The 13,265-nt window shown below is 37.7% G+C and overlaps 1 protein-coding gene across 2 annotated transcripts in view; it reads right to left on the reverse strand.

Moving 5' to 3' along the window:
• LOC134796280 (valine--tRNA ligase) overlaps positions 1-7,998 on the reverse strand; it is a 30,582-nt gene extending 22,584 nt beyond the window's left edge. For both annotated transcript variants that reach the window (XM_063768333.1, XM_063768332.1), the window contains exons 1-3: positions 7,735-7,998; positions 7,212-7,379; positions 6,589-6,722 (exon numbers count right to left, since the gene is read on the reverse strand). In XM_063768333.1, coding sequence (XP_063624403.1) covers positions 6,589-6,722; positions 7,212-7,379; positions 7,735-7,899 — 467 coding nt within the window. In that variant the 5' untranslated portion in view covers positions 7,900-7,998. The remainder of the gene's footprint in view (positions 1-6,588; positions 6,723-7,211; positions 7,380-7,734) is intronic.
• Positions 7,999-13,265: the final 5,267 nt, after the last annotated feature.

The raw sequence follows: 13,265 nt of genomic DNA on the forward strand, positions 1-13,265 counted from the left end.
CTTCTGTAAATGGCGTCTCCTCTGCTCTTCTCTTCCTGTCCCCATACTCTTTCCCTTTTGCCTTATGTATTGTGTCTCTGTCTCTCACCTCGGAATCGTCTAATCCATGTTCATTGTATAATAAGGATGGCACTTTATCCTTATTTTGTCTATTGAAAAATAGTTCAGCAGGTGTTTTTCCCGTTACTGAATGCGGTGTCGAATTGTACATCATTAAGTACTCCATTACAGCTTCTTTAAGATCTTTCTTTTGAATTTGACTTATCTTTAGCCTTTTGACTATATCCCGGTTTTGACGCTCTACTTCTCCGTTCTGCTGTGGCCAATAGGGAATGATGTTAAACAACTTTATATTGCACTGTTTGCAATATTCCTTGAACTCCTCACTTACAAATTGACGGCCGTTGTCTGCTGTAATAGAAGTGGGGTAACCGAGACGGCTGAAGATTTCTTTTAATAATTTTATAATCTGTGAGCTCGTAATGACCTTGGTAAATTTAATCTCTTTGTATCTGCTGTAGTAATCGATAACTACGAGCAAATAATCATTATTTGGTAAAGGTCCGAGCAGATCCATTGCGATGTCAACCCAGGGAGCAACTGGAAGTTCACGGCGCTTCATGGGCACTGGAGGAGTAGGCAGTCCCACCAAGGTACACCCTTTACATTGTTTTACCTTGGACTCTGCATCTTTATCTATGCGCGGCCACCACACCTTTGACCTCAAGCGACCTTTCATCGCCGCTATCCCTGGGTGACCTTCATGAGCCGCTTCCAGAACACTGTTTCTTAAATCTTTCGGTATTACAATCCGACTGCCACGCAAGAGAACATTATCATAAAAGCAAAGCTCCGATTCAAAAACTTTATATTCTTTTACAGATTCGTGCCAATCATTATTATAAATTCCTTTTTTGACATTCCTTATTTCAGGGTCGTTTTCTGAGCTTTTGGTAATAGCATGCATAGAAACAGCGTGAGGACGAGCTTGCTCCACTATCTGATGAACATAATCTTCAATAGTACCTGATGGTATATTAGAGTAAGTACAAAGTCGAGACAGGGGGTCGGCAATGTTAAGTTTGCCTGGTTTGTAACGCACGTCAAATCGATAGGTCTGTAATCGTAGCACCCAACGCTCAACCCGGGCACACGGCTTTGACTTAGGACCAAACAAGAATTCCAGTGGTTTATGATCCGTGATCAGATCGAATTTCTTGCCAAACAAGAAGATACTGAAGTGCTCGACAGCCCAGACTAAAGCAAGCGCCTCTTTTTCCGTTTGGCTGTATTTTCGTTCCAAAGTTGATAGCGTTCGATTACCATAGGCAATTATCCTCGGGCCTCTGCTATCTTTCTGGATCAAGATAGCTCCTAAGCCAACTGGACTTGCATCTGCGATAACTTGAGTTTCATCTTTGGCATCATAATAACCCAATGTCTTGACTGTAGATAACGCTTGTTTTAACTGACGGAATGCTTGATCTTGTTCTCCAGTCCATAAGTCCTCAATACTAGCCTTTTTCGCTATCTTAAGTCTCAACAAAGCTTTTAATGGTTCTGTCATGGTTGCAAGATTAGGCAGCCATTTGTTAATGTAATTGACCAAGCCTAAAAAGCTCTGGAGTTCTTCAATTGTTTTCGGAGTTCGAAAATCTTCAATACTGGTCATATATTTTTTTAATGGTTTAACACCATCAGGCGTTAATTCGTGTCCGAGGAAATTGATTGTCTGTACCTTATATACGCACTTGGCTTCATTCAGTAGTACATTATTTTCCTTTAAGGTCTTAATCACCTTTTCAAGTCGTTCATCATGCTGTTTTTCGTCCTCTCCGAAGATCAAAATATCGTCGATGAAATTTATTACTCCTTCTAGTCCCGTTAACATTCTCTCCAGTATTTTCTGAAATAACTCCGGTGCGCACGTGATACCAAACATTAATCTCTTATAACGATATAGCCCCTTTGATGTGATGAACGTCGTCAGATGTCTAGAATCGGGATGAATTTCCACTTGATGGAAAGCATTTTTAATGTCTAGTTTCGAAAAGTATTGTCCTTTTTTTATTTTTGGTAATAGGCTGTCCATACAAGGCAGCGGATGATTTTCCCTTAAAATTGCCTGATTGGCGCGCCGCATATCAATGCAAAGACGTAGGTCATCATTGTCTTTTAAAATTGGTACTACTGGTGAAATCCATGCAGAGGGGCCATGGACTTCTTCAATAATGTCACTATCGAGTAATTCCTGTATTTTGCGTTCTACCTTTTCCTCAATAGGAATTGGTATACGTCTATAAGGCTGTGATACAGGTTTGCACGTCTCATCAATAGGGATTTCAATAAGGACGTCTTTGAATTTCGGAAATGGCTTGTACGTTCGCTCAACCTCGTTCACCTCCATGCCTAGTCTCAAAACTCCTAAACGAATGGCGGTGGTTTTTCCTAATAGATCTCTAGAACCCCCGTTGACCACGTAAACAACTGCTTGTTCAGCTTTCCCATTCGTTTCAATAATTGTTTGGAAAGTCCCTTTTATATCCAGTGGTATTTTACCACCATATGGGTACAAAGTTATGTCTGCTCCTTCTTTATGATTGGTCAGCTTTACTTGATTTAGTTTTAACATGTCCCAAGTCTTATTCGTGATAAGGTTAAACTTGCACCCAGAATCTATTAAAAGACATACTTTGATTCCCCCAACTACGCATTCTATGGTTGCATCATCGTTCACGTTGAAAATATAATGGACATTTTCGGGTTTAGCTCCGTCTTCAATAAAATTTACTTTCTTTTCATCTCTGCTTTTTTTTATTTTCCTATCTTCCTCTTGGCTGGTTTCAATCTTTCGTTTTTGAGGCTTACTTCTACACAACGCGCTAAAATGCCCTACTTTTTCACAAGAGTGACATTTTTTCCTTTTTGCCGGACATTCCTGATTTGGTAAAGTATGCGTATTATAGCCACATCTTCCACATTTTTGAGTTCTTGGTTTATTCAAATTAGGTTTGCTTGAACGATTCATAATCGCATTAACGTCGGAATTGTTAGTAGACGCATTTTTATTTTGTCCATATCCTTCCAGCTGATACCCTACCGCTTCCAGTGTATTAGCTTCTGTAATTATTTTGTCTAAAGTGGCACTATCTCCTAAGGTCAATATTTTTTTTCTTAGCTCTGAAGACGAACATTTATCAACAATTTGATCAATCAAGTTTTCATCTGAAGACGTAAAATCGCATTTGCTAGCTTGATTTCTCAACCTAACTACAAATTTCTCAAACCTTTCGCCGTCCTCTTGTTTGATTTGGCGAAACAGGTGCCTTTCATAAATTTTATTTTTCTTAGGGAGGAAGTATCCATCCAGTTTCTCAATAGCAGTTTTGAAAACATCTACATTTTCAGAAGCTTCAACATATGCTCCTGGCACATTATAAACAATTTCTTGTAACTCAGATCCACCCAAAAGTAACAAAGTAGCTCGCTTCTTCTCTACACTTTTAATTTCAGTCGCATCCAGATAGATTTGTAACGACCTTTTCCACCTTTCCCAACGCAAAGCGATTGTGGCGTTGTCACCTTCGAGATCAAGTTTCTCGGGAGGTGGAAGTAAATTTGCCATGTTTGTAGTATATTTGGGGCGACCTGAAACCAAAAGTTACCTATGGACCACACAGTCAACAAACGTAGGTATGATTTACATTTTTATTTAATGAAGGCCCATACTGCCTTAATTCGTACTATTTCACATTGATGTAATTATTTATTTAGTGTATTTTTCGTACGGTTTACAATTTCATGAAGGCCCGCACTGCCCATAACACGCTTACGCACGGTTTACAATTTCATGAAGGCCCGTACTGCCTATACATAAACACTTACGCACGGTTTACAATTTCATGAAGGCCCGTACTGCCTATACATACACACTTATGCACGGTTTACAATTTCATGAAGGCCCGTACTGCCTATACATACGCACTTACGCACGGTTTACAATTTCATGAAGGCCCGTACTGCCCATACACAAACACTAACGCACGATTTACAATTTCATGGAGGCCCGTACTGCCTATACATACACACTTACGCACGGTTTACAATTTCATGAAGGCCCGTACTGCCTATACATACACACTTACGCACGGTTTACAATTTCATGAAGGCCCGTACTGCCTATACATACACACTTACGCACGGTTTATGTTTGCACGTCGTATATACTGCCAAAATAATCTACTGTTTGAACAAGTACTGTAAATAGCGGTTTTTTTTTCAACCAAATATTTTATCTATCATCCCACAAGACACAACAACATAGATTAGCCCTTGAAGTGGCAGAAACCGTTTCCCGAACAATTTACGTCATTTAAATTTGATACTTGATTAATTAAAATAAAATCGAAATTCCATCAACTCAAAATGACGAATGCCACTGAAAAGGTTATGTAGTATCTCATTGCTAAAAAAACTAACATGATTAGGTATATTTACTCATCAACATAGTTACACATCGGTAAGTAGGCACAAACGTGTATTAGTATTACTTATATAGAATTAACTTTGCTATAGAAAAGATGTTAAATAATGAATGCACCCGTCTATTATCACTTATCAGTGTAATAAAACTAGTGATGACGTAGCCACTAGTTATTCAAAATTCTATTTCACTCTGACACGACAATGTTTACTCGATCCGTCCAATATACATCTAATAGATACAATTTATATAAGTTGCTTTGTTTACTTCATGCTACCAACAATTTTTGTTATGTTTACTACTTTTTTTAGCAACTTATTATCCATTAGATGGCTTGAATTCATGTTATCTACTCAATTATATTCCCTGAGCGTGTAGTCAAATAGAAATCGCAGTATAGATAGACATACAAGTTTTTTCAAAACATAACCTCTAACCCTCCTTTCCTTTGTGAAAATGTATGTACTCAGAATATATTTCCACTGACCTTTTTTCTCGTCGCCACATGTAGTAAGTACTCACAAACACAAGGGGAACAAGTATAGATATGGCTCGTTACGTCACCAGTAGCTGAGATCGACATGCCCGCTCCCACTAACGGCTCTCGCGTGACTGTCGTCCCACCACCCGTGAACCCGAGACTACGTCATCCCTACTGTAGCTAAGTAACACAAACACTACATAGTTGTTTTATTTATTTATATGGATCCGTTTCAGGGTGAAGGCCTCCTCCAGTTTTTTCCATCTTTCTCTGTCTTCTCCTGTCTCCATCCAATGTTTTCCGGCTATTTGGGTAATGTCTTCGGACCAGCGTTTCTTCGGCCTGCCAGGGGGGCGTTTTCCGTGTGGTCCCTTCCATTTTGTGGTTTGTATGGTCCATCTTTTGTCTGTCATGCGGGCTACATGGCCAGCCCAGTTCCACTTAAGCTTGAGAGCATGGATAAGAGCGTCGGTTACCTTGGTTTTTTCTCTGATTCTTGTGTGTCTTATTTTGTATATTTTCCGCAGCCCCGTCATACTTCTCTCCATACCTCTCTGCGTAGTTCTTATTTTCTCCTTCACTTTGTTGGTGTATACCCATGTTTGTGAGCCATAGACTAGACATGGCAGGAGACAGGTGTCACTCACCACTTTTTTTAATGTCATGCTGTAGTCTCCCTTCATAACTTCTTTCAGAGACCAGTACTTCTTCCAGGTTATAGTTGATCTTCTGTTAACCTCTTCTTCGTTGCTGGTTTTCGAAAATGATACCTGTTTGCCTAAATATATATAGTTATTAACATACTCTATTGTCTCGTTACCAATGATTATAGGCTTTTCATAACTGTTGGTCATCACTTTTGTTTTATTAGTGTTCATTTCCAGTCCTACTTTGCTGCTTTGTTCAGTTAGTGTTCTCATCATGGTTTCTAGGCTTGTGGCAGTTTCTGAAAATAGCACTATGTCTTCAGCGAATCTTAGATGACTTAGGTATTGATCATTTATCCTTATTCCATTCTTTTCCCAGCCGAGCTTCCGGAAGACGCCTTCTAGCACTGCGATAAAGAGCTTAGGAGAGAGTGGGTCACCTTGCCGCACACCCCGTTCTATTTTTATTGCTTGTCCTCTTCTGTCTAACTTTACTCTGCTGGTGTTGTTTTTATATATGTTCTTAAATATGTTGATATATTTTGTATTAAGCTGAGCTAGTTGTAGAGCTTCCCATATAGCGTTATGACTGATAGTGTCGAAAGCCTTGCTGTAATCTATGAAGCCTATATATGGTGGTTTGTTAAACTCTTTATACTTTTCAAGTAGGAGTGAGTGATTTAAATGAACTATATCTTTTGAATTAACTCACTCAGTAACTCATCTATCTCAGCGTTACTTGCTCATTCTTTCCCACTCATGATTCTGAGAGCAAAATTAGTGATATACATCTCCACGACTGAAAGATATGAATCAATCATTTCAACTCAGTGAAGCGTTTTGCGCATCTCTACTCAATAATATTCATTAACCCCCAAACAGTGATGCTTAATAAACATAATACTCATACTTGTATTAGATTCAAAATTAAACTATACTTAAACTGATCTAAAATGTTTTAAAGATCATCAACAAACCTGTGCCATCTAGTAATAGAATCCTGTACAGCATTTGTGAGTGCGTGGCCAAGATGCAGGGAGCCCGTGACATTAGGAGGAGGAAATACTATCACAAATTTGCCTTTTGGGTTCGGCTCCAATATTGACTTTCTCTGAAAATACAACATATTTATTTATGAAGACTTTTATGTTGATATGCCTCTTAGCAGTATGCCAGAAAACAGTTAATTAATTGTAATTTGAATAACTCAAAAACAAAGTAGGCCTGATGGCATAAAATTATTTATTTTGTGTTAGAATTATACAAATGTAAGGTAAACATACTGGTGCTCAACACCATCCCAGTACATGTCATCTTGAAACTTAAGTCATTGTCAATAGAGGTGACAGCAAGGTGTCATCTATTGGGTATTAGCATGTCGAGCACAAGTATGTTTACCTTATCTTTATAATAAAATTTATTAGCATTTGTTGACATCCTAAATATCATAATTGTTTTAATGAACTTTTTTGTCTTCATTGAATAATATCCAACTATGGGACAAATCCAATTACATGCTTAATAATTAATCATTCATAATTTGAAAAAAAAAAACAATAATTTAATTATGCTTGGTGAAGTTATAATTTTTATAACTTACCCCATATTCAGGCTTGAAGAAGCCCTGCTTCTCCCACCAGGAATACCAGGCAGCTTCTACATATCTGGGACTGTAGGCATCCGGCATAGGCCCAGTAAGATCTTTCTTCTCACCAGGCGCTGTGTTAGCAGTATACACTGCAGCCTCTTTAGTCTCCTTTGCCTTTTTCTAAAAAAAAATTGGCATTAAGTTTATATTTGCTGACACAACACAATAGACAATTTACTAAATTACTCATGCAAGGCTATCCATGTACAGTCGCCATCAGATATATCGGAGCGGCCAAGGTGCTCACAAATATCGGAACACGCCTCTATTGTCAGGGCGTTAGAGCGCGTGTTCAGATATTGTGAACACCTTGGCCGCTCCGATATATCTGATGGCGACTGTACTTGTGGTTAGGGTACCACATCACTGTACTTTCACTTTATGTTCACAAGTATACCAAACAAGAGTTATTACTAAAAGACGCTTCAAAATTGTTTATATTAAATAAGATATATTGTATCGTAAAAAAAATAACCTCAGGCTTATCTTTTTGCACAGCTGGCGCGGTGCTTTTTTTGTCCAACTTGGCTTTTAGTTTATCTAACTTTGCAGCTTTTTTGGCTTCCTTCTCCAGCTGCTTGGCAGTCTTCTCTTGGGGTTGGTCCCCCGTTGAACCATTCTGTACCTCGTTGTCAGTCATGTTTTCATATAAATTTAAACTAGAAACTGTTCACTGATGATACACCACACTACAACGAATATGAAAGAGATATCTGCGAGTATGGGAAGGTGGGTGACGAAAAACTGACACATTCACCAAGGGCCCAACGTATTCTGTTCTGTTCTCTTTCACGGCGCAGCAACTAGTATCATTTCTCTCTCCTCGCTCTTTTAAAAATGCCGTTTGTCAAAAAAGGACAACCATACTGTTGACAAGATGGACTTCAAATCAAGTGTTGCCTTTTGTGATGCGCCCAGACTGTGTATGTGTGCGTAAAAGCGTATATGTGTGCTCTTTTAGGGATGTGAAAAGTCGATTTTAATCATGTTATATATCGATAAACGCTACACAGCGGAACGAAATAGCGATTAATTGAAGCTTCAATATCTTCGTTAAACATAAACATAATTGAAATGCTAATGGATAATGAATATATTATAATATAATAATATAATTCAATTATTGCGGAACACCTATTTTAGGAGGTATTTATGTATTTTAATTAAATATCTGAACTTTCCCTTGGTTCCCTGCTGGGGCGTGACTATAAAATTGTGATCTGATAACCACAATAAAGAATAAAAGCGTTTTTGTTCATTTTAGGTACCGTTAAACCTTTGAAGTAAAATTAAAATTGCAAGAAATGTCGATAGTTTATCGATATGACTTTATCGACATGGCTACAGCAAGGTGGGCCTCATTGTTAATCGTACACTAAACAAAAGTGGCAACAGTGACAGCTCGCTGAGACACCGTCTCTATATATTATAAGTCTATGACATTCACAGTAGGCTTTTCGTACTACGCATGACGGGAGTAAGATTAAAAATGATAATGTTTTCAATTACTGTCGGGCCCTTAAAAACGTTACTATACGCAGTAACTAAATAATAATTTGAAGTAAAGATATACCGTGAAAGTGATTTGTATTTAAATATTCTTATGATTTCATAAAGTATATAAATGAATAGTTTTTTCCTTTTTACGAACAGATGCGTAGAACGAATAAATCTTATCGATGACCATAGACTTATAATATATAGAGACGGTGTCTCAGCGAGCTGTCACTGTTGCCACTTTTGTTTAGTGTACGATTAACAATGAGGCCCACCCACGGACCTAGAGAGTAAACCGGACAGAGTACATTAGCCAAAAAGTGTGTCCACATGAGAAGTCAAGGTGGGCCGTTGCATCTCTTTCTAATTAGGGTGACCATAAGTCATATGTATGTGGGATATTAGGATAACATTGAATATATAGTTTGGCCAGGATCTTTTCTTATTCGTGCATAGTTATAGAGAATCATACTGTATTTTCGCTGTACTAGTATTATGGCCTGAAAAGGGATGGATATAGTTTTTTTCTCTTCTGTAAAACGCTTCACACAACCTTAGGCACTTAATTTAGTTGTTCTAAAAGCTGTTGCTAATAGGCGCACTGGACCACGAACATGGTGGATCGTCAGGAATGTGGTCTGCCGTAACGTCTGTCAAGAACACGGGTATGAGTGAGAGAGATAGAGAGACAGATATGGTGACAGAACCAGAGGGTCTACCGCGAACCAAGTTCGACGTGTTGCATCTCTGTCACACTTACGTACGAATTTACAAGTGCGACAGAGAGACAAAATGTCGAAAGTGGTTTGGGGTAGGCCCTCAGGGCAGTGGGGGATTTACAGTATTTGCCGTCCTAGGCCCCAGGCCCTGTAGCAAGCACTAGACGCCCCTTTCTCAGCACCCATCATATAGACTGCCACCCTAGGCCCGGGCCTACTCGGCCTTAGAGCAAATCCGCCACTGCCTCAGGGTCGCGTGGATCCGCAACGCCCGTTTGTTATAGTTTTTAACTAGGACGCTTATCACTGGAGCATAAATTAAATTAAAAAAATAAATATCATTTATTATCAGGCGACTAAGGCCCATAGATACATACCTTACAAACTAACATACGTACAATAGTAAAAATCTTACAAGCTAAAAATTATTTCGGCGTCACCGAAAACCATAAACACCGAAGTTCGCAAATTGCGAGCATCTTTCTCTGTCACTGTAATTACTCCTTTATAGGAGTAAAAGAGAAAGATGCCCGTAATTTGCGAACTTCGGTGTTCACGGTGGTAGGCCATCTGTGCGAAGAGAGAAGAGTCGTGAAATGTAAAGAAACTAGTGATGTGCCGTTCCCAGTAAAGTAGCTAACACACTATCGCACCGCACCAAGGTCATTGGTGCGGTGCGATAGTGTGTTAGCTACTTAAATTTTCCAAAGAGGGTAAGCCCTCATTCGCACGAGCGCTTTTTCAACGCGCGTTAAAAAAGCGCGTTAGAATGAAACAAATGGAAACATTAGATTTGTTCACACGATGGTGGTGGCGCTTTTTATCAAGCCTTGTTTTTTTTTCGACTTTAAGCGTTGGTCGTTAAATCGAATTTAGCGTGTGAACGGATTCAACCCCTTTTGTAACGCGCGTTGAAAAAGCGCTCGTGCTTATGAGGGCTAAATTCCCAGTAACGTTTCTGGTATCGTCCCAAAAGTCAGTAAATTACGATAAACTTCTATTTTTCTTTTATTATCTATGTGTTTTTTTATTATTATAACAATTTATAAATGTGTCTGTAATGTTTAAGGACTTTGGATTTCAATTTTTGCAATTATTTATTCTGTATTAGCTCTCATTTCACCAATTTAAACATGCCGAAATAAATACATACCTATTTATGAAAACTTACGTTTAAGTACGTAATAAGAATTGTGTAAAACCATAAAGGAAGTGGTAAAACTGGTTCACATCGTGCCGACATCATGGTCACCCTAATGAGTTTGACAATGTCTAACTTGTATTTTTATCGTAAAATGTAATAATTGTGGCTTCCTTGTGAAACGATAGTACACAATTAGAAATTATTTCACTCCCACAACCTTTAACGCAACATTTCTTCACCATTTTTAAGAAATTTTGCATTCATGTGTTTTGTAAATATGTCATCAGGTTAGGGATACCAATTAATATTCAAACTTACTACTACAATGTCTGCCATATCAAAATTAGTGTTTTTTATTGTTGTGCACATGCTTGGTTAAATCAGTTAATAATATTGACATCATAATTATTTACAAATTTCCTAAAAGATATCAGAACCGTACCCTGAATATAGCACTTAAATAATATAAGAAGGTATTTAATTTTAGTAGTATATTGATATAAATACTACCACAATGGTATATTTTTAACATTGGCAACATGTGCGAGTGAGACACCGCGGCCCACCTTTGCTATCTCAAGTGGACCGTTTTCTCTGTACTGGTACGAACGTCTTTCTGGCTCTGTGATAAGGTTCAATTTAGTATGGCAAAAAAAGTGACAGTTCACTCCTTCTTATAACTCCATGGGCCCACCTTGCTGTAGCCATGTCGATAAAGTCATATCGATAAACTATCGACATTTCTTGCAATTTTAATTTTACTTCAAAGGTTTAACGGTACCTAAAATGAACAAAAACGCTTTTATTCTTTATTGTGGTTATCAGATCACAATTTTATAGTCACGCCCCAGCAGGGAACCAAGGGAAAGTTCAGATATTTAATTAAAATACATAAATACCTCCTAAAATAGGTATTCCGCAATAATTGAATTATATTATTATATTATAATATATTCATTATCCATTAGCATATCAATTATGTTTATGTTTAACGAAGATATTGAAGCTTCAATTAATCGCTATTTCGTTCCGCTGTGTAGCGTTTATCGATATATAACATGATTAAAATCGACTTTTCACATCCCTAAATGAGCACACATATACGCTTTTACGCACACATACACAGTCTGGGCGCATCACAAAAGGCAACACTTGATTTGAAGTCCATCTTGTCAACAGTATGGTTGTCCTTTTTTGACAAACGGCATTTTTAAAAGAGCGAGGAGAGAGAAATGATACTAGTTGCTGCGCCGTGAGAGAGAACCACTGAAATATGAAACCTATGGAAGTGAAACGTCAACGAAAAATGCGTGCCAGTGTGACGTCATCCGGGAACAAAACATGGCGGTTTTAGTGCTGCCCAGAAGATTTTTACTGCTACTAGGTTTTATCGATACATCGATAACTTTTTAACGTGTTCGGCTCATTTTATTTAAAATACTAAGTATGTATTATTTGTGGAGTTTATGTTTTAATAGCAAGTAAGTAAATAAATAAAAATTCTTTATTAGTATATTGTTATGTGAAAAGATACTTTGATTGAGTAAGATGTGTGGAGTCTAGGACAATTTCGTGCTTCAAATTTGACAGGTAAACCAGATGACGCTGTACTACTCAATACATATTGCGATTTTTGCGGTAACTTGACGAAAAAAAGTTGACGTTTGACAACTTAGTGACCGCAAAACACATGGCGCAGTACAGCGCCATCTGTTTTGGATGTCAGAATAAGTGTACGTGTTTTTCTTGGACTTTACCTCTCTATTACAATCAATTTCGTTGTGTTGTTAACCCTAAAGTCTGTAACACACTACCGCACTGCACCTCGACCTTGGTGCGCCATATCTATAAGTGAGAGCGATACAAAATTCAAGCTTATTAAGCGACGGGTGAAAAAAAACAAAACACCTTCAGAACATTTTTTTTATTACAAAAATAAGGAATGACTTCCGCTCTTCAACTTCTTCAACATTTATTCAGCAAATAGGCCACAAGGGCATTTTTATACGTCAACATTGAATTTACATACAAGCAAAAATAATAACAATACATTAACCATTTTATAAATTACAACTATATGTATATGGTCTCTTAATGTCGAATAACTATAAAACTATAATAATGATATAAAAAAGCCCGCAGGGCAGCTTGTGGAGTAACGACCCCACGGACCCGAGTTACTCGAGTGCTCCCGAGAGTCGGTCAGGGTCTCCATCTCCAGCCAGTCTTTCTTTTTATGTTCATTTCTTGGTAACCTATAAAAAATGATTTAATTATTAAATTAAGATAATTTAGTTGGTTTGAAGCGGGGTAGCATAATAAAATAAGAAAATATAAATAGGCAATCATAATATATCGATATCAAAGTCGATAAATAAAGTACAACCCTAGCTGAAATGTTTACATTATTTAAGCGTAAAAATATAGTTAAATAAATCCAATCACTTCATGATCTATAACTGCACAGAAGAACCTTGCTATTTATAATGTGAAACATCCTTAAATTTCCCAGGAACATTAACAATAACCAATATTTTTCATGTAAATTATAGCGTACCTGTGTATGGTTAAAGATGGCTGATTTGGTGGTTTTCTTATGCCGCACCCTAATACACTACACACTGGCATATTCGCGACGTAATTATT

Source organism: Cydia splendana, chromosome 13, assembly GCF_910591565.1.
Source record: "Cydia splendana chromosome 13, ilCydSple1.2, whole genome shotgun sequence".
NCBI lineage: Eukaryota > Metazoa > Arthropoda > Insecta > Lepidoptera > Tortricidae > Cydia > Cydia splendana.